Here is a 21,664-nt window from a genome sequence, read left to right on the forward strand (position 1 = left end):
ATATATATATATATAACTCGATACTGCGCATCGCGCTCGCAATCTGGCTCATCCATGCGAGATAATTCTTTTTCCCAGGTCGACGTGCGTACATACGATATGGGAGAGCCGCAGTTGTCGTCCGTGACGACCGTACCGGTCTACGTACGTCACGTGGCGACGGTTCCCCCGGAGATCGGTTTAGGTTTTGCGGAGAACTCGTACAACGTCGAGGTACCCGAGGACGCGGGTGACAACACGCTAATAAAGATAATCACCATTATCAACAGTCACGCGCACGACACCACGCCGCTCAAGTGCGAGATTTACAGCGGCAATGAGGAAAGCCTGTTCGACGCGAATGTCACGGAGGAACGAAATTGCGCGCTGAGATTGAAGAAAGGAGCGCTGGATTACGAGACGACGGAATCTTACCAGATTAAGATCAAGCTGGAATCACTCTCGGGTCTTTTAAATTCAGGCAGAAATACGACGATGGTAAGACGCGACAGATTCAGAATTTGTCGATGCTTTTCATCTAAAATTGAATTTTTCATGATGCGAATAAAATCATAAACACGAATCTTGAACAGATATCTCGGATTTAAAATAATTAAAATACATAAAAAAATGTTAAGCTAATTATTCTACAGATGTGACTTAAATATTGTTGCTTTAGTTACAATTCTTTACATAATACGAGTTTCCATTGAGATGCTTTGCATGCAGAATCTTTAGATACAAAAGACATAAATCGACAATCTTCTTTTTTATCTCATAATCTAAGCAGAATTAATTTTAATTTGCCCAAAAGGACTCAACTTTCGCTACAAAATTCACTCTTGCTTTTCTTTAATAAAAGTGAAAACACCTTTGATCGTAGGTGAAAATCCAAGTGCTAGACGTAAACGACAACAAGCCCGAGTTTATCTTTCCGGAGGCAAGTCAGAAGCTTACGAAGGGACGTTACTTCGCGGCGATTCCAAGCACCGCGCAATTCGCGTCCACCGTCGCGTCCACCGTCTTACAGGTGAAAGCCCACGATAAAGATAATGGCAAGTACGGCAAGTTGGAATACAAGATCCTGGAAGGGCGAGGCTCCAGTTACTTTGCCATCGACAGTTCTACCGGGATAATTAGAACAACCGCGACGTTTGACCACGTGGATACATCCGAGCTTCCCTTCAAGTTCGACGTTCGCGTGCGCGACAATCCCAACTCGACCGACTACAATTCTATCGTCGCGCCAGTGATCATCAATCTAATTGGGGAAGAGAACCTGATGATCCTGGTGGTGCAGGACGCGGCACCTGACGTGCTGCAAAAGGAGACCGGCAAAATAGCGAACGTAATCGAGCAGAAAAGCGGTCTGCTGATCGGCATCGATAAAGTCACGGTGAGGAAGATTCTCACGAAGAACGGCACCATCGAGATGTTTCCGTCGGACTCTGACGTGTGGTTCTACGCGGTCGACCCGGACACCGAGGCTATATTGAATAGAAACAGCACCAAAGTGCAGAGGTACGTCTTACAAAATATGCCTGTACACGTAATAATTAAAAAAAAAATATTAAAAAATATAAAATATATAAAATAATAAAATATATAAATATAGAATATAAGAATAGTTTAAAAATTTCATTAATAAAATCTTTTTGAAGATTAATTTCTGAAACACTAAATTTAAATTTCTATGTCAACAGAGTGAGAGATTACGTTGAAAATTCGTAATGTTATTTTAACTCTTCTGTTTTTGTATTATATACACTAAAGCCGCGCGATTGTCTCACATTTATTTGCGGAACGGTATTACGTAATTACTGTTATCCGTAATGCTCACGTTGCAATGTGCTTTTAGATGCTTTCGTAAATGGAACATTACTACTTTAAAACATTTCGCAATTTATGGTTACGCAAGCAAAAAACAATTTTGAAACTACTTTTGTGTAACATTTTATATTTTTTAATTAACAAGTTAAAAATATTTAAACAACAGGACTTGTTTTAAATCTAAAAAAATATCTATTTTAACACGACCTACAGTGTTTTTTTGATTGCGATATTTTTTAAGTACTTGTAATTTCATTATGCAAAATTGTTATTATAATTGTCATTAATGAAAATCTTTTCGTAAATCTTTTTGATATTTATAAACGAAGTTTAAGCAATTTCATAACTTAAATCAGTATGATACTAGATTGACTCTGACAGTCCGTCAGTGTTTAATAATGAAAGGCACGCTTTTTGCACATCGAAAGGCCAATCACGACGGCACGGCTGTACGTTTGATTACGTAGCAGCCGAACGTGAGTAAATATTAAAAGCGCTAAATACTCGACAGGCACATCACAGATAAATCGGCCATGTCAAACATCACCTTTGACGTATCTACGGCAGTGAGGGCAAATGCCATCGACATTCACGCACCCGTGATGCCACCCGAGCCGGTGCGAACACAAACGGCAGTCGCATTCAGTGGCGAGGTATTCCCGTACGCGCTGATCATCATCGCCTGCGTGATCCTGATCCTAGGCATCGCCGGTATCATATACATATGTGTCTCCTGGTCCAAGTAAGTGTTGCATTCGTGCACGATTTTAATGCTAAAATCCTTTAATACTGCGTTCATAAAATAAATCGACAAGTACACATATTTATTATACGATAATGTAATTGAGGAAGTTGGGATACAACGCACGATATAATTAACGGTTTATTATAAAATTAATTGAAATAATATCATAAGTAATTTAAATTGAGCTTCCAGACGAGAAATTCGTTTCGCGGATGAAAATATCGTTTCGCGTATGTAATTAATATAACAGAGATAACGTTCTACGAACGTTCTACGAACGTTTTCTTTTTAATTTCTGTTGCGGTGCGCAAAGTCACGTTATACTCGTAGATTGTATGCTTTTAAGTATGTTGAGTCAATAAAAATTGCAATATTCGTATCGACATGTATCGACCTAGAGACGTGCTGTTATTATTAGCGGTCTTAGCTGTTATTACGGTCGCACGGGAGAGTTGTTCCACGAGTGTGAATATTCATTTGACACGTCAAGTGCGAGCCATGCAAATTCATACTGCTCTTCATTACCTCCATTAGCTTTAATTGCGCTTTCCGCTTTGAATATCTCCGCAAGCACTTATTACATTGACGTGGCGATCCTAATAAAATAGTCATTCCGAAGTGTTTACTTCCGCGATGGCAAATTTGAAGTTCTCCTTCTCATTTGTGAAAATGTACGTGTTACGTAGATACAAAGCGTACAAGGAACGTATGCAGCGGATGTACGTGGTGCCGCGGTACGATCCGGTCTACGTAGAACCAAATTTGAAGGAATACGAGACGCAAGTGCTCCAGATGAGCGTGCCAGTCGACGACAACGACAGCTGCAACGATTTACAATTGGACTTTAGCAATAAGAATCACGCGTTCAGCTTGGACAATGTCAGTTACATCACCAAAGATCACGGAGACAGTACTGGTAATTCGAAGCAAACGATATAATACTTGTATAGCGCATGCAAGCTAAATTTATCCAAAGAATTCATAGGTGAATATTACAAATTTAAGATATAGCATTTGCATTTTCTGCATGATTACTTGCAATCGATTAAAAAAATGTTAAGAAGAGAAAATTAAAAACACATATTTTTATGCTTTATCAATTATTGATCTTCCTCACCAAATTATTTCATCCGGAAGATTAATAAATTCTTCTTCTTGAACAATATGTATTATTTAAATTCAGAGTATATAACGAGCTCATGTGCTTTGTTTTAAGGCCAACAAAGTCCCGTTAGCTCCGAGGCAGCGACCACGGCACGAGCGTCCAGTATCGTCGGCAATCACGGCGACACTAATATCCATTCCCTGCGACGGTCCACGCTGGGTCGAAAAAATCACAGCGCGAGCAACACGAACACCCTGAATAATCGCGACGCGACCCCGGTACTTAATCCCTTGTACAATCACGGCGGTGATCTGCTAAGCCCTAGTCCGTCCAATGACAACGTCACCTTCCGGGAAAGAAAGGATTACTCGCACCTCGGATTCACGTATTTGGGCGAGCAAAGTCCCGTGGAGACCACGACGGAATTGTAAGTCTCATCCGAGATAACAGAGAAACGATGTGCGAACGTTGATCATCTTCGAAAGACTGTCGCCGAATTATTAATACGTATCCGTGAAAGAGAAAGGTAGAGATGTAGTCCCGTAAACGATGGTTTACAAGCGCGTTCCGTAATTTTTATTTTGATACATCGTATATACACGAATAGACAAATAACTGTGATGAACATGACATTTTTCATATCAAAGTTCAATCGATAGTAAGTTATTTGAATGTTCAAAATTCCTATTCGTAAAAAATCCTGCCAATCAATCTCACAATATTTACAATATTCACCACATACGTTCACCCGTCCTTTGTTCGCAAAGTGCGGACGTAATTTTTGCATTTTAACAAATGCGTGAGATGTGACGACGAGAGGATTCGGAATATTCAACGTCGTATAACTCGCATTTTTTTTCTGACGCGTGAAGCAACCCTAAAGCGCCATACGAAGAGCATGTGAAAGCTTATAAATAGTTGAATAACTTTGTACCTATATGCTTTTCCTTTCATATGTCATCTTCTGAATGTGTACCAATGCCTGTGTGCTGATTCAGTGCGCGCAATGTAGCTGCGGAATTCTCGGCAGGACACACATTCTGAACGAGTTGCACCGTGTGTGATATCCATAAAAGAGCAGTGTTATAGCGTTCAGATATAGCGGCGGAACAAGGCCGTGAAAATATCGCGCGCGTAAAAGAAGCGACTGAAAGAGGGCACGGATATCCCTTAGAGCTAACCGATATTCCGTGTGATTTACTTTCAATCGAGTATCGCATTTTCGCGTTGAAGCTGATAGAATTTTGCCAACAAATGCATGATTACGCATGATTATGCAAGATTACGAATAATGCCTCGAATTAATTATTGTAAGCTATTGTTACTGCATACCAGATACCAGAAAGTTGCATTAATCGAGTCTCGACTAATAATTTCGGAGATGTTTCTCGTATTTCGCGGAGATTTGTGTGGGCTCTTGTCCGTTAATGTACATTTTAATCATAGGGGATGAAAGAGAGAGAGAGTGTGTGTGTATGTGAGTGAGAGAAAGCAAAAATACCATTACGGCTTGAATTGTACACGGAAAGGATAATTTTGCTAAAATACAGATCTAAAAATAATTACGTTGAACCATTAAAAATTTAAGCTAGTTACTAAAATGTCAAAATTTTTTGCAGCAGTATCATCATGCTGTGGAACGTCTTACACAAGTATTTTGATACACCAACATAAAATTATTTTTTTTTATCTGTATCTAGCTAAATTTGTAGATACTGCAATAAAATTATTCTTTCCGTGTACGATTCAAAGTTCGTAGCTGTAATATTGCTGTAATACTTGCTATATTGTACGAACGGCGTGTACTTGTGAATGTGTGTTCTCCACGCGAGTCACTATCGACTCGCGCGACCTTGTAAATGATCGACTCCGATCGCGTTGTGTACTATAATACCCTTTTTTATTTATACGATCGCAAGTTTGCTCATGTCATTCTATTGTAATCACAATTAACCGGGACGATGACGATGGTGCATACTGTTTGTACGTGATCGCAAGGATACCGTTGAAGTTTTATAACAGCTGTTGCGCGCTTCTGCCGCGACCTGCTCGCCTCTCGTTCACACGACCGTACCGGCGGTAATTAACGACTGCCACGCGGAGAACGCGTCATCGACACCCGCGACGACGCGAGTGGCGGAGTGCGCACTTAATTAGGCACGCCTAATTGTTCATTTCCTCTACGTAATTTCGACCGCGCGCTATTCGACTTTGTGGGGTCAAAGGTTCTGCTGATCCGCGGGAAGGCGTGAAATGGCGCTAAGAGAAATTAAAGTGTAGTATGATACGACTTGATTGAATGCATATCTCTAGTCGTATGTAGCGGGCGTCCACTGCCGTGCAATTTGTAAGCGTTTTATACTTGGAAGAGAGAGAGAGAGAGAGAGAGAGAGAGAGAGAGAGAGAGAGAAATATCACGTGTACGTGTTACAAGTGTTCTCCGATTATATTGCGTTGATACTTTTACTCATAGTTGTATAATATTTAAGCGCGAATTCTGTAAAAAATTGTTAATACCTAATAATAAATTTATTATATTTACATAATGACGGTCCTCTTGATGAAACATCCCGTAGCGTGCCCCTCTGATGCAACGCAAACAAACCGCTGCCGAATTATTACGTAAACGTTAATTTAAGTTTATTCGAGCTTCCATGCAGCCCTGAATTAGATGCAGCTCCGCCTGATTCCCACACGTAAGACCTTTCGCATTTTCACACAAGTGAATCGTATCTTTAGGAGCGGAAATTCGCAGAATATATTATGTTTCGCTTTTGTAAAATTATTACGCAGCTAACTTTATCGCCTTGATAATAACGTCGCACGGAGAGCTGTCGCTGACACACGATCCCCTTTTGCACGAAAACCCTTTTCAAAATTCACGCGACCCGTCGCTGTGCCCCCGCTCGATTCCGCGTTCGATACGGCTTGAAAGCGAACGAGAAACGGTTGCCTCTCTCTCTAATTAGAATAGCTATAACATTTTAATTAGAGCGTGGGAAATTATACTTTGAGCTGCCGTACGATAGATCGCTCACTCACACTTATTGCGAGGGGAAAATGGGAGCGTGTTGGTGAGATATGAACCCGCCGACGGGATCGTTCTGGGTAGCGGGCGGGTTTCAACCGTGCCCGACGATAGAGCGTCGGCGCCGCGACGACGGGAGCACGCAGACGCATCTGGACCGGCGTCGGTGACGTAGAAACGAGAAACGAGAGACGAAAGCGGGTTCCGAAGGCAAGCTCCGCCGTTTTGGCAGGTAATGCTCGGACCGTCCGCGCTGGTGACATCCACTCGATCGCGGTCCTTCCGCCGGGATCAACGCGCGAGAGATCGCTTGTCGTTACGCGAGATAACCAGTCACATCGTGTCCACGCGTTACGCGAGTAATTACTCGAGGTATTTCATCGATCCCTCGTCGTATCGACGAGTAACAGGCGGGTCCGTCCTCCCGCTCGCGACCGCGACGCCGACGGCTAGAGTCGCGCAAAACGGAGCGTCCGAACGATCGAAGAGCGATGACGTACCGTAAAAGGATCGCGAACCACCTGTGAACCGACACGGAAACGCCAAGACAGGAATGGTCTTTGAGGATTACAGGACGTGCATCCGCGTGCAGTGAGCTTGATACAACTGTGTGACATTGTTTGGAAAATATATGACGGATTGTGTAACAGTTACGTTGGTGCTTCAACAGAGTGTCAAGAGTGAGTGACGTTGTAATCGACAACTAATTCGTTCGTGACAGGTAAATACCTGTACATAATGTTAATACGCTATAAAACTCCGTAATGATATTTTGACAGTTCGTATTACATTTAATAAGTAAATAAAATCAATAGACTTGTTAACGGCAGATAAAGAATTCTACATTGTGTTTAATCAACCAAGCATCAACCAAGATTAAACATCGAATAGCTAATAAATAATACTTATTAATTTTCTTCTCGATGGAAGCCTAGAAGAAGCATAATGTTGTCTTATATTTTTCATCGTTTGAGTCACAAAACCATTTTTCGAAATTTTATCTCCCTTCAGTGTTATTTTTAAAAGCTATATGGGACAATAGAAAAATATTCTTTGTACCAAGTTTTTAGACGTGAAAAATTAAATTATATTTTGATCTTTGAGTAATCTACTTATGTGTTATGTTGTAATTCAATTTATATTAGTCACACCCTTATGAGACAGAGAGAAAAATGAAAAAAATAATGAACTTTAACTTCAACAATGAGAAGATATAAACCAAGCTCTGTTGCAAACTGAAAGCTTGAAATATTTAATAAAATTGTACCCGGGGTGCTGTGACTACCCACCCACTTATTTAGAGATTAAAATGAGAAAAGAAATAATCTGTCGGGGATATTTTTATCATGTTTATCAAGATTAAAGAAAAAAACGTTTGAACGTTTTAAAAAGGTTATTTTTAAATATTTTTAAAGCAGATCTACTTTAAATGAGAGCAATATATTTAAACACGATTATTACCACGTTTGTAACAATCTACTTTGCACTGCCTTAATTAATATTTAAAACAATTCCAAAACACATGAAATAAAAAATTAAATATTATTCAATATATTAAATATATTAAAAATATTTAATTAAAGAGTTGACGAATTTAATATTTCTCTGACAAATTGTCTCTTACACTTCATCATATATTTGAGTTTACAACAGGTTGCTCTGTTATATTTGCAGATTGATGACTAATTGGAAGATCGAGGATAACAAACATGAAGTACTTGAAAGTCGCGTTGTTCACGTTCAATCTATTAATATGGGTAAATAACATGCATGCATATTGTAACATAAATTAAGTCTAGAAATAGCGACACGTGCCACAGTCACTTAGACGCAGATGCTCAAACTATAAATAATTCTAGCGTAATTCTATACTTGAGGGCAAAACAATCATTTTTCATATACTATTGCATTGTTAGTGTCCCCGTTCGAGTTAGATTCTGTCTCCGATAGGAGGTAGAGAATTATTTTAAGCGTTTCTCGAGTTTACGCGACGTTCAGGAAAGCCGTGAGAAACCCCTGAGGGATACAGAATTACAGTCTCGCTTGTCGCGAAAGAAGAACAATCGCGACAAGTAATAAGAGGATGTAAAATCAACGGTTTTTCCATTCGGCAGTTGGCTGGCTGCACGGTGCTCGTTATAGGCGCGTGGTTGCTCCTGGAGCCCAGCAAGGGTCACATCCTGAATCTTTTCGTACCTGACGTCAAGCCGCACGAGACTATCAATTTGATAGCTTACAGCCTGCTCGGGCTCGGCTTCATCGTGCTCACGGTCGGCTTCTTCGGCTGCCGCGCCGCGCTACGCGGAAATCAATGCATCCTCGCCACCGTGAGTGAAACGACATTTTTATTATCTCCGCCCCTCAGGGACGAGCGTACTATTATAGACATCGGGTCAGGGCCGGTGATGTTTTTATCGGTGGCCGTTTTTCCGCAGTACATGAGCATGCTGGTCGCACTCATCATCACGGAATTGGTGACAGCCGCGATCGGCGGGTTGATGACTTTCCAGATCCTGTCGGATCTGGAGGAAAGGCTCACCAGTAAACTGGCGATGGATTACGGTTACGAATCGAGCAGCGATATTCCTTTCAGCCAAAGTCTGGATTTCGCGCAATACAAGGTGTCGTACAAATCTGATCTGAACGTTCGATTGCTCATCGATCTTTACGGCATGCCTCATCACTCAAAAATCGCTTATCTTTTTTTTTTTTATTTTGAATCTTCTTGCAACATTCTTGATTTTTCCTCATTTTAACTTTTGTTTAATCCGTCTTGTGCGTACAATTTTTCAACTATCGATATTAATTGTTAATTTATATGTGTTCTATTTGAGAGATGCAAAGTTCGCTTTGGATACATTCTTTTCGAAAGATCGCACGCGCCGTAATCGTATTTGTGCACAGCACTTTAACGAGATGACACTAATGCGAAATATCTTTTCTTTATTTAAAATATTATATTTAAATATGTTTCGTCTCATTTTCCCTGCAGCATGTGTTACGCGCGGTAAACGCGTATATAAATTATGTTTCATGCATGACGGGGTCGCATGCAATGCTTTATGAGAAATCGTCTGCCCGATGAGACATTTCGCGATGGTTCGAAGAGCACATGGATGATTCCATTGCAGTTTAATTGCTGCGGAATAAACGGCGACAACGATTACAATGGCACGGCTTGGCAGAGAGACGGTCAAATCTCGGGGAGCAAGAAGCGGGTTCCCCTCACGTGTTGTGTTCTCAAAAACAGCGAGGTACTTTACATATTTGAATTGATCATGGTCCTAAAACAACATGGATATCAAATTTCTGAAAATTGAGAGTTCTAACGAAACATAATTTGAATGCACAAGTACAAATAATCTACGTAGTATTACATTACATAATACCATTATTTAAATATCTCTTTTGAAAATAATATACAAGTTATGGGATATAAAGGATGTATTAAATTACCCGTACCATCCTTTTTTTGTTCGGCAATGAATGGTTGTTGAAAGTTGGGAAAAAAATTTCATCCTCAAAGCACATCAAAATTATCCAACGCATTTTGGTTTCCTGGAAACTATCGAAAGCATGATTAATCAGAATCAAGTCTGAGATTTTTAATAGAAATAAACCGAGTATCATTGGATAGAATTTTTAAAAACAAACAATTTTTTGTTTAAACCTTTTTGATATCATAAGAAAAGTTAGATTAGAAGTACCAAACTGGAACGTGCTAAAAAAAAAAACTGTCGGTGCTTTAAGCATAAAAAAAATTTTTTTTAACGCGTTTTCGTTAATCAGTGTGCGTTGTCAAATAATACGGTGTTCTGATATACTTTGTCAAATTTCGATATATTTTTTAAATTTATCATTTCCTGGATAATTTTAATCTTTAAATTAAACTCTTTATTATCTTAAACTAATACACTCACGATTCATTAGTCAAAGCGGGAGCTTCTGTTTTACAGAGTAAAAATACAGGCAGCCCGATGAGCGTCGTTTCGAGAGTATTTCACAAAAATGTGAGTAGAATGTCGACAACGAAGCAAATGCATGAACTTTATGAGTAATCTTTTGTCGCTGGTAGAATGAGAAGCCATGGCTACACCCGCAGCCAAAGGATGAGGCAGCGTGTCAAGTACAAGACGAAGAGGGTCACGAGGGATACAGACATAAAGAAGTATGTCGCACCACGTACTATGTACCGCTGCATGTTACATTGCTACATATTTCAAATGAACGACGTATTTTCTCAGGGCTGCCTCGGAAAAGTCACAAACTGGCTGCAGTGCGAGAGCTTTACGTTAGTGTTCCTCGGCATGGCAATGGCAGGAATACAGGTAAACCTTTTTACTACTTTTTACAAATTTTTAGAAGAAAAAATTTAGAAGAAACGTATTCGTCGAATCGAAGATTCATGATTTTACTAAAGTCCTTTTGATCTTTATAAAATGTCTTTAAACATTGTGTTCTTACAATTCTTCATTTCTCTCTCTCTCTCTCTCTCTCTCTCTCTCTGTCTTTCTCTTGAAATAATAGATTCATGAAATTTTTTCAAAGAACTTTCTTCTTTGTGTTTCGTGTATTCTGTGAAAAAGAAATAATCATATAAATGTATTTCAGACGTTCGGGATAATAACGTCCGCTTTCCTCTGTCGAACGATAAGAGATATGCAGGAAGAATGATCCAGGATTCGTAGTCTCAATGAAGTAAAGAGAATGTCGTGGCACGTTCAGTCTTTACATTGACACTTTGGGAGAAGAAACATATTCACTTTGTATCTTCGTGTATTGCTACTTGGGAAGATTCCGAAATGCGAAATGTTTCGGTCATGTGAGTCGGGACAATGATCAGGATTCGGCAGCTACAGAATAACGCGGAGAAGAAAGTAATTTAAATGTTTGTTCTGTTCACGAGGTGTCTATTCATTGAGAACTTTGAAACGAAATAACGATAGTGCTACGCTTAAGTTTAGATCGATTTCCACCCCTGTGCGCGTTTTGCTGCCAATCAGCAATAATGTGACCAATACACCCTACTGTACATATACAACATACACATCTGTGTCGTGTTCAGTCTAATTAATACTAAGAAATAGCGGTACGTTACGATGACATCGCTGGTATTTTACGACGATCACCGGCAGAGTTTGGCTAGCAACCTGCATCGTTATCTTGTAAATACACTTGCCAGTGCCAAGATCGAATATATGCGCTGTGCGTGCGTGAGAACTTTCGAGTTATTTTCTTCTTTGTGGAAAATTTACCTGATTTGAGATACAAAATAATTTTTCGCACAAAGTTGTACATGAATTTTTGAAGAAATATCATAATTTTTAACGAATAAGAGATTTATGTGAGTGTTAGGGGAGACTGAGGCTGATTGACATATTCTATTAATAGACTACTAAATAATATTAGTAGTCCAGTAAGACGTACGTTAAAATCGTACGTAAAACGTTGATTCACTTTGACTGACATAAGTTTCCAAAGCATATTTAACTAGCCTAGATTTTTAGCTGTTAATTGAATTAAAGAAGTTAAACACTTTCATTTGCTTAGTGACATATCATTAAATTTTTACTTATAACATTTCTACTTAGCCTAATAATATATGTTCAAGATAGTGCCGAGATAATCTGTGTTTCAATAATTTGAAAAAAAGATTACAAGTTTTAATCAATCCCAGCTTCTCCTAATAATTGTGAATGTTAGGTCTTTATAGATACTTGTCATCCACTTCGAAATGGATGGTGCACATATATATATATATATACATACATATATATATATTATATATATATTGGTGTATAAAATGCGTCATATATATTCTTTAAGGGAACGCTTTCCTCTCTCCGACACTAATTTTCGAAGAATGTATTATTATAACTTGTGCCAAAAAGATTTATTATACAGTGAGTGACACAAATTTTAATATATTTTTATTTTCTCAAAACACTTGGCAAAACGAATGTCCTGCGTTTATAGAACGCACCTTAATGATAATAAAGATGTTGTTCTATGTGTAAAAAATCGTTCCTTATTTTATATTTTTTTTTATAAATTTACATTATTTAAATTTTTTAAATTATACCCATTACAAATTTATTAAATTCATTTACCGAACATGTCATTTATAGTAACCATTTTTAAGTAGATGTTACAAGTATTCGTAACATGAATTTTACAAATCATATTTGATTAGATAAAACACTATTGAATCAATTTAGCACATATTAATTTCATATAAATACTGAAACAAATATATAAATAAGAAGACAAGTTAAGTTTTTTCATACGTATTCGATCATTTTAAATTTTGATAAAATGATTACACATGTGTATTAATTACGCGATAAGCTTTCCTCGTAAAAATAAACATCACGATCATTCAGAGGCTGCACTGGTCGACAATTCAAAAGTAATGGACCTTCCACTGAACAGATTTTCCGAAATTTTTCCATCTATAAAAAGAAATTAATAATGATAAAATCAAAAAAATATTTGAGTGATGATTTTACTTGAGATGATGATATAGCGATTGGTTCTTGCTGCACGATCCACGTGACAATTTCATTGCAAGGTGGCTGACTAAGAGAACCGCTGTACGTATAATAATCTCTGTCAAAAGGAGCAAATATCCATTCCAAAGGAAAAGGAGGTATGTAGGCTTTAGATCCCGGGCAGTTAATGCGCCACAAGTTGCTCACGACGTGATCCAAATAAGGATTATCCGCGTCATTTATCTATATCGTTGAATATGTCTCAATAAGCAAAGATAATTATTGTGGCTTAAGTTTGATAGTCTATTTTATTGATGGATTAATCTAATTTCTTAATCCTTGTAATACAGTACTTATATTAACTGCTAATCGAAAAAGGATTATACAAAAAAAGCATTATACTTGAAGGAAGAACGAAGCAATCACTATTCCGTCTTTTGCTCCAAGTGCGATCGCGTCTGTTAGTGATTTAATCCCATGTTTTATATGAATGATCTGTAGTTCCATAGGGAAACGGATATAGTCCAAAGTGTGTTCACTACCCTCGTCATTCGAAGGGCCCCAGTGAAAAAGGATGTTGAAAAAATCGTACGTATCGGTCAAAGGCCCTCCTTGAAGTTGTGGCCATGTCGTGCTGGTCCAAAATCCTCGGAGTATCACTATATATAGTAAAGTAAGAATATCTAACATAACTTTAATTTAATTGGTTTGTTTTATTTTATGCCATTATTTAGGCGTAAAATAAAAATATAATGATTATATTTTAATTTGCTTGTAGAAAATTTATATTATATTTTATATGTATTCAATTATTATTTTAATAATATTAAAAATATATAATTAAATGTGATATCTTTGCTTGTAGAAATCGAGTTTTATTTTATGTCATTATTATTCTGATAATATTAAACATATCGTTAAATATATTGTAATTTGTTTATTTACAGAAATTTTGTTTTATTTTATGCCATTATTATTTTAGCTGTAACATTAAAATATATGATTAAATATACTTTGTTTACTTATAGAATTTATGTTTACCAGTATGACCATCATTTGCAATAGTCATCGACAGAGGTCCACTATTGTAATTGCTCCATTGAAGTGGTTCAGATGGTTGCACTACTACGGCGAGCCTAGTGATGATATTAATAGGCGATTGATTACTGCCAGTGCTTTCAGGATATAAATCTTTCCAAGTATGAGGACCATTCTGATAAGCATAACCGAACGAAAAATCGAGTGGACGGTAATCATTTTCCATCCACTCAAATAATTGCGTCCAGTCCAAAATTTCAGTTACTAATAGCACTAAAATAAAAGAAATGATATTGTCAAAATGTTCAGTAGTAGAAATAAAATTTGAGATTCCCTAACATATTGTGAACATTATGAACATCGTAAAATTATTATAAAATTTGGGTTATTATTATTTTGTAATTAAATAATCGCTTCTTTTTTTTATAAAATACGCACCCATAAGTAAAACGCTGCTGCACGCAACCATACATTCTGCTAACGATAAATCCAACATTTTTATAATAAAACTTTACTTTACATTTGCGTTATAAGCTCGGGTTTATTAGGACCCGCATGTGATATTTTTGATGTAATAAATTTTTAAACGAACGGTACACTTGAAAATTTGTCTCGAGTGTTTCATACCTCGTAGTATCTCCTAAATAATTATAAAAGTACAAAATAATGTAAAACGTCAAATGATAATTTTTATTACCAAAAATCGATATATGAAGTTTACTTCAGTTTTTAAAAACAACGTGAAGGTAATCTCATAATCACATAAATATGAAGTAATTTAAAAGTAATATAATATGTTAGTAACTTCTCTTACCTTCAAATTGACAATTACAACCACTTATAACTTGTTTTCAAAAGTTTTATCAAGATGGTTACAATATATTGAAAGTAATATGTCCCATTTAGAAGCAGTAAAAACTTAATTTCAGATTATTTTCTGCTCTAAAATTCCATGCTCAGTGTGATGTACAAATGATATCCAGATCTAAGAGCGTCACATCACGTAAATAAAAATTTTAATATTAATCTTGCTTTATAGAAAAAAAACCATGTTATTATTCAATATTTAAAAATATTTTTATTTTATTTATGTAATAAATTTTGTTTTTTTTAATACATTTTTTTTAATACGTTCTATCTAATGCGTTCTTTTTAATACGTATACAAGAACAAAAATTATGCACGACATCATCTTCGGGTCTGCCGAAATGGCGACAATCTCCGATTGACGTTAGTCGTGCCGCCGTATGGAGTAAAAAGTTTCCTCCTTTACTATTGACAAATTATTGGACGAAAGATGGCACAGCGATACTTACAAATACCGGCAAAACAGGTTCTTTTAACATTTAATATAAATTTAAGGCAATGCATTATGTCTTTATAATTTCTAGTTAACATTGAATTGGCAAATAGAAAAATGCCGATAATGCGCGGCGGTCCTTTAAAAGACGATGAATTTCAATTTATGAATGTACAGTTCCGATGGGGCCCGTCCAACTGTCGAGGCGCAGAACATTCTATTGACAACATTTGGTTAGAGGCATTTAATAATAAACGTTAATATTAAAAGTAATTAACGGTGGAGAAAAAATCATATCGCATCATATATTTTTCACTTATTTACAATTAAAATTACATTTAATTTTAAATTAAACGAGTTCCTTTTCAGCTAATTATATTGATTAAACAACTTTTACATAATAATATTATTTAATAAGGTATTCCATGGAGGCTCAAGTTATGCATTGGAATATGCGTTACGGATCGATAGACAAGTGCTACGACAAATCTGATGGAATTGCAATACTCTCCTATCTTATACAGGTAAAGGCCAAAATTTCATAAAAATCCAACATGTTAGAATTTTTACATTTTTATAATAGACATTGTCATTTTATTCGTTGGACTATTATTGCAATTTTATTATAATATATTTGTGATAAAAAGGTTGTTGGCTGTCCTGGGATTCCGGATAATACTGCGCTTGCTCCAATCACTGATAAACTCTCGGGAATAAAACGAATGGATAGCACTGTAAATATTGCTCCGGGTAATTACGCAATGAGACAATCTTTAATAAATATTGATCGAAATAATCACAAAATAATACTGATAATTACAATTGACCAATTATAATTAGAATAATTATAATTATCAATACAGTCTTTTTTTTATTGAAATTATTTGCCATTCGCAATAAAAGCGATTTTACTAAAAAATTGTACATCTCCATTTTATATTTTCGTAATATAAATACGTAACTTTTTATGAAAGCTTTTATTTAAAAAAATAGTGGCAGCATTAATATTTTTTAATTAACTGTATGTTCATTTATAGATTGTTTACGCTGGATGATGCATGCATGTATTTACTCTGGATATTATACTTATTCGGGCTCTCTTACTTTTCCTCCGTATAATGAATGCGTCACTTGGATAATCGTGCCGAATCCAATAAAAATATCTTCCTATCAGGTATATTAAAAGCATATATGATATGTTAATTAAACTTTAAAAATCACATACAGTTGCTAATATAAACGTATAATAATTTGCATATCATCACAGATTGAAGCATTCAGAAGCCTTTATAATAATAAATGGGAGCCTATAGTAAGGAACTACAGATCGCAACATTTTCTTCGTGGAAGAAGGATTTTCTTTGCCACGAATGACGCAGTAGCTTGATCGATTAAATACAAACATACCAGAGAAAATTACATTCGGAAATAATTAAATCGGATTTAGACCAAGCAAGCACAAACAAACATAAATGAATAATTTATTGAAGCGTATTATTTGTGCTCGCAAGTTTGCTCTGGATCTGGTTTCACATATAAAAATAAAAATTTTTTTGTGTATATTAATTTTACTATGAAACATACATTAAAGTATAAACAAGAATTTAATATTTTCTATATTTAATATTACTGTAATACGATGATATGTCTATTCCTATCTAAAAAAGTACATACATGCATTGCATCGATACTCGAATTCTCGAAGTTTATTATTGTTTTCCCTCCCAATGTATAATATACTAATTGATTCTCATTTAGCGCTTACTTCGTGAACAGCTGTCGCGAAAATCGCATATTTTGACTATGCGCATGAGATGTATTCAGGGGTAATATTAATAGTGAGAGTAATATTAAATTTGTGATTTGTATAAAATTTGCTTAGAACATATACGTACTATATAGTATATGTTCTAAAAAAATTTGTAATATCAAAAACTCTGTAGCGCGTGCGTAGCGCGCGCGTTTTATCTAGTAATATTAAAATTGTATTAAAAATAAATGAACAAAATAAATTACTAACTTCAAAGATTAGTAATTTATTAGATTTGTACTTAAATTTATATAAAATATAATATGACATATAATATTAAAATTCATTTACTTCGTAAAATTTTCAATTACTTTCTGTTCTGCAATGAATAATTCTTAATTGGCACAATAATGTCAAATGTTACAAAAATTATAGGTAAGTGAAATATTGAAAATAATGACAAAAAGTCAGGTTGTACACGTGTTTGACATTATAATTTTTATATTATGTATTATATTTACACATTACTATATTATACGTAAATATATTTTTAAGATGAAGAAATAACTGGTCAAGCACCAATCGATTTAAATAACAGAATTGTGCGACGAACAAAATTTCCACCGTTAATATTAAATGGCCATTGGTTAAATGATGGAAATGCAATTTTATTTAATAATGGACAGAAAGGTAATTTAGTTTATTTTGAAATAATTTGTTATTTGGGACGTTTAGATATTAAATTCTTTTTCTGTCAGCATTTATTTATTTGACTGGAGATAGAATCCCATCAACGATATGTGGAGGACCGCTAAATGATGAATATGAATTTCACGATGCACATTTTCACTGGGGCGAGAATGATAGTAGAGGTGCTGAACATACGATCAATGGTACTTGGTAAGAATGTACAATAATGATAAGTTTAAAGATAATGATTAATTTTTTAAATTTGTTTTAATAACTTTTAATAAATTTTAAATAAACGTTTAAATTAATATAGGTTTTCCATGGAATGTCATTTAGTTCATTGGAACAAAAAATATCTCAATTTCGACGAATGTTTAAAACAACGAGATGGCATTTGCGTGTTAGCTTATTTATTCTTGGTATATTTACTTATACGTAATTGTGTTTTTGTTTTTTATTCATTACTAACAATTTTGTTTTGTAGGTCCAATCGAAAGCTTGTCAATGTAGCAAATTTGAAAAAATCTCTGAAAATTTAAAGTATATTCAGAATGCTGGATCAGAAACGAAAATTCCAGCAAGTTAATATCCGAAAAACAAAATAATGTGTATTACTGATGTCACAAATTTAATATTTTTGTGGTGCTTAGATTCTTTAGCTTGGATGCGAGTAGCGACAGATTGTTCAAGTTATTACGTGTACCATGGATCCTACAATACAAACTCTAATCCAACATGTGTTACGTGGATTGTATTTCCAGTTATCATTCCCATACAATCTTCTCAAGTTAGTTATTTAATTTAAATTCTTTATACATATTTCTTTATACAAATGAACAACACAAAGGTCTCTTAAAAATTTCTATAGTAATTATCTTTTTAAATATTTACTATTACAATTAATATTTAATATTTTGAAATATTAAAATTATTAAAAGAAGTATATATAATAATAAATGTATTAATAAAATTCTAGCTCAATGAGTTCCGAAAACTAAAAGATAAAAATGGTGAATTCATCAAATCTAATTGGAAAGAAGTTCAACCCTTACAAGGACGACAAATATTTTTAGCTGTACCTTAAAAAAAATTAATATGTTATTTTAACTTAATTAAATTAATTAAAATTTTACAAATTTATAATTTTTGTACAACACTTTAATGCAAATTATTTAGAATTGTCTTCAAATTTTTGCAATATATGTACAATAAAATAATCTTTAAATATATTATATAACTATACGGCAAATATATATACACAATGCATTTTAATAAATTGTAATATTCATTATAAATTTGGAATTATCTGCTTGAAAATGGATAAGAATCGATACTGGCGCAAACTCGTTCTATTGCTTCCTCCAAGGCTTTATATATACGAATAAAAAACATTTCTCTGTAAGGTTGCAAATTTAAATCTAAGCTTTCTTTTTCTTCTCGCACTCGTACAGTTTCTTCCTCAGTTAACTCTTTACTGTGCATTTCTTCCAAACTTTGAGACAAGACCGTCAATTTTTGTTCTACTTCCATCGGAATTTCAAGCTCTTCTCGTATCAGACTGTTCCTTTTTACTAGTTCACTTTCATTTTCAAACAGATTCGCGAAAGCACATAAAATGTTGTACACAGCGTCATACTTATTGTACTGTGCGACATCAAATTTAGTTAATCTTGGCCTGAGACTTTGTTTGCAAAGTTCGTTAAACCGGGATAAAACATCGCGTCTGTAATTTGTATCTTCTATCTGCAAAAGGATGTCTCCTAGGGTATCCAATGATAAATTCCAAGCCGATGTGCTTTCACCGGTAACGTCAAAATATATTCTCTGTAATTGCATCACGATACTCGGATGATAATGATAACAGGGATTCAGAGAGAGAAATATGTCACTTTGTGAAAGTGGTTCATAAAGCGGCTCTGGTAGCTCGCTTTGCTCCACTCCGACAATGATTTCATCGATGATTGAGTGTATCGTCGAGTCTCGAATGCAGCGACTTAGGTATTCGTCGATCGTTTGGTGATCGATCAGTTCTGCGCTTCGAACAGCGGTCGTGCAGCCCCAGAACCGAAATATAAATGTGGAGAAACTCAATTTCGGCTCCGTGACAAGTTGCCAGAACTCGGTGAAGACTCCGCGTGTCCTGGATCGATACCACACTTTCAATCTCACGAACTGCCCCGGGAGTATGAGTCCCTTCGTCTTGTTGAAGAAGAACGGACTGCCATGTATCTCGAAAGACACGCCGTATTTCTGAAAAGGTGAGGATCGCCAATGATATACGATAACGTGGGTTCCTTTATTCTCGAAGACGATCTCTCTTTCGATTCGTTCGTCAACTTTACTCGCAAAAGTTAGAGACCAAGTGATAGGATCGTTATCCATTGATTCTGTCATGAACAGAGATCTCCACCAAACGAATTCTCGATCTTGAATTTTCAGAACTGCCATCTGATCGACATCCTCGCATGGTTTATCCTTTCGAGGCTCTGAGATAGTTATCGGCGGAATCCGTAGCAGCGGTAATTTCTCTTTTTTATAGGCATGTCCTTGAATAGCCAACGTTGCCATTTCTGGCTCTTTAGGCAACAGCAATGCGACTTTCTCAGCAAGTTCGAGCTTACGCGTCTTTAGGTACTCGCTGCGTTTCCAAAATTCCTTTTTGATTTTTTGAGCAGCGATACTCCGCTCCGTTGCTATTAGATTCGGCAATCCAACATGCATTAGATCTGGAGGAAGATTCAGGTCCTTCTTGCTAAGAGTCAAGGCCACTTTCGGCAGGGAAGCATCGCCGCGATCCGGCAGGAATTCGGGCGTTCTCCAAAATTCTGGTCCACCGCGATACTTATCGGTAGACAGTACCGATGTAGCAGCGTGTTCCATCAGATCTTTCATCTCAATGAAAGAGCGAAACCTTTCCGATGAACTCTGCAGCTGATCAGCATACGGACGACCGGTAACAAATTCGATGTGACGATTTTGCTTCTTCTGATTGGCAAGCCATTTCTTCCAATTTATTAAGCGATTATCTTCCGAAAAGTATGTATCCTCAGAGAGAAAATTATCTCTAGTTAGTATAGGCGATTTGCAAGTCTTCTCCCAGGTTAGAGGCTCATCAGGTTTACCGATTTTTCGCGCGTAATCCATTTTAAAGAATGAATATATATATATATTATTTCATATAATGGTTAGGAATGTTTATCCTCTTGTGTGTAAATGAGATCTAAATTTATTTTATTTTTAAACCAGTTGTTTATAACTACATTTGTCATGCTTATTCCTTTTCAATCTTAATGAAAGCATGTGAAGTCACATTTCAACGTTGCCTCTTTTGCAATGTAAAATTAAAATTGCTTCTTTGATTTTGACAGTTCGTATATTAAATAGGTTAATGGCATAAATTCATCAATAGTTGTTTATAAAAAAAAGTTTTAAAAGTATATCAAGAATTGTAAAAATTTAAAGATTTAAATTAAATTTATCTGTATTTTAAGATTTAATTTAAGTTAAAAATTTTAATAATACAGTATAGACAAATTTGTCTTGAATTTTAATAAAAATTTTTTTTTAATTCTTATGAGTAGCGAATGGATTACACACGCATGTGCATATGTGTACACACACGTGTAAATAGATTTACAATCATATTTTTGCCAGTGATCTATTGAAAAATGCAAGATATGAGAAAATAAATGCTGCGCATCTGTAGTT

At 35.6% G+C, this 21,664-nt stretch overlaps 6 protein-coding genes across 12 annotated transcripts in view; 4 read left to right on the forward strand and 2 right to left on the reverse strand.

The window, feature by feature from the left end:
• Positions 1-6,205, forward strand: part of LOC105201464 (cadherin-99C) — a 115,946-nt gene extending 109,741 nt beyond the window's left edge. For 5 of the 6 annotated variants that reach the window (XM_011169484.3, XM_026135273.2, XM_039448042.1 and 2 more), the window contains 5 exons: positions 79-477; positions 863-1,500; positions 2,321-2,551; positions 3,241-3,470; positions 3,771-6,205. In XM_011169484.3, the coding sequence (XP_011167786.2) occupies positions 79-477; positions 863-1,500; positions 2,321-2,551; positions 3,241-3,470; positions 3,771-4,090 (1,818 nt within the window). In that variant the 3' untranslated portion in view covers positions 4,091-6,205. Of the gene's footprint in view, positions 1-78; positions 478-862; positions 1,501-2,320; positions 2,552-3,240; positions 3,540-3,770 lie in introns of all 6 variants that reach the window. The other variant, XM_039448041.1, reaches the window with a different exon arrangement.
• A 621-nt stretch (positions 6,206-6,826) lies between these two features.
• LOC105201462 (tetraspanin-11) lies at positions 6,827-12,701 on the forward strand. Of its 2 annotated transcripts, XM_011169480.3 has the most exons (9): positions 6,829-7,408; positions 8,362-8,444; positions 8,802-9,014; positions 9,123-9,308; positions 9,819-9,941; positions 10,644-10,697; positions 10,763-10,855; positions 10,932-11,015; positions 11,299-12,701. In XM_011169480.3, exons 2-9 carry the CDS (start codon positions 8,397-8,399, stop codon positions 11,359-11,361), a joined length of 864 nt encoding a protein of 287 aa, XP_011167782.1. In that variant the 5' UTR covers positions 6,829-7,408; positions 8,362-8,396; the 3' UTR covers positions 11,362-12,701. The 2 variants fall into 2 exon arrangements, with proteins under 2 accessions (XP_039304005.1, XP_011167782.1); XM_039448071.1 differs by lacking the exon at positions 9,819-9,941 and having other exon boundaries at positions 6,827-7,408; positions 11,299-11,538.
• Positions 12,702-14,962, reverse strand: LOC105201491 (carbonic anhydrase 1). The gene is made up of 5 exons (XM_011169518.3): positions 14,655-14,962; positions 14,220-14,489; positions 13,581-13,837; positions 13,197-13,421; positions 12,702-13,139 (listed from the first exon to the last, which is right to left on the reverse strand). Exons 1-5 carry the CDS (start codon positions 14,710-14,712, stop codon positions 13,020-13,022), a joined length of 930 nt encoding a protein of 309 aa, XP_011167820.1. The 5' UTR covers positions 14,713-14,962; the 3' UTR covers positions 12,702-13,019.
• A 385-nt stretch (positions 14,963-15,347) lies between these two features.
• LOC105201490 (carbonic anhydrase 1) lies at positions 15,348-17,353 on the forward strand (the record flags this gene model as incomplete). The annotated part of the gene is made up of 6 exons (XM_011169517.3): positions 15,348-15,549; positions 15,608-15,749; positions 15,935-16,040; positions 16,164-16,266; positions 16,554-16,690; positions 16,784-17,353. Coding segments are annotated over 6 exons (810 nt in total), but the record flags the coding sequence as incomplete, so codon positions are not given.
• Positions 17,354-17,466: 113 nt separating this feature from the next.
• On the forward strand, positions 17,467-19,089 carry LOC105201461 (carbonic anhydrase 3). Its single transcript, XM_011169479.2, has 7 exons — positions 17,467-17,701; positions 17,822-17,956; positions 18,025-18,166; positions 18,270-18,375; positions 18,441-18,537; positions 18,607-18,743; positions 18,933-19,089. The coding sequence occupies exons 1-7, from the start codon at positions 17,677-17,679 to the stop codon at positions 19,038-19,040; spliced, it is 750 nt and encodes a 249-aa protein (XP_011167781.2). The 5' UTR covers positions 17,467-17,676; the 3' UTR covers positions 19,041-19,089.
• Positions 19,090-19,105: 16 nt separating this feature from the next.
• On the reverse strand, positions 19,106-21,100 carry LOC105201489 (MYCBP-associated protein). Its single transcript, XM_011169515.2, has one exon. The coding sequence runs from the start codon at positions 21,098-21,100 to the stop codon at positions 19,259-19,261; it is 1,842 nt and encodes a 613-aa protein (XP_011167817.2). The 3' UTR covers positions 19,106-19,258.
• Between the last annotated feature and the right edge of the window lie 564 nt (positions 21,101-21,664).

This window comes from Solenopsis invicta, chromosome 4 (genome assembly GCF_016802725.1).
Source record: "Solenopsis invicta isolate M01_SB chromosome 4, UNIL_Sinv_3.0, whole genome shotgun sequence".
Classification (NCBI taxonomy): domain Eukaryota; kingdom Metazoa; phylum Arthropoda; class Insecta; order Hymenoptera; family Formicidae; genus Solenopsis; species Solenopsis invicta.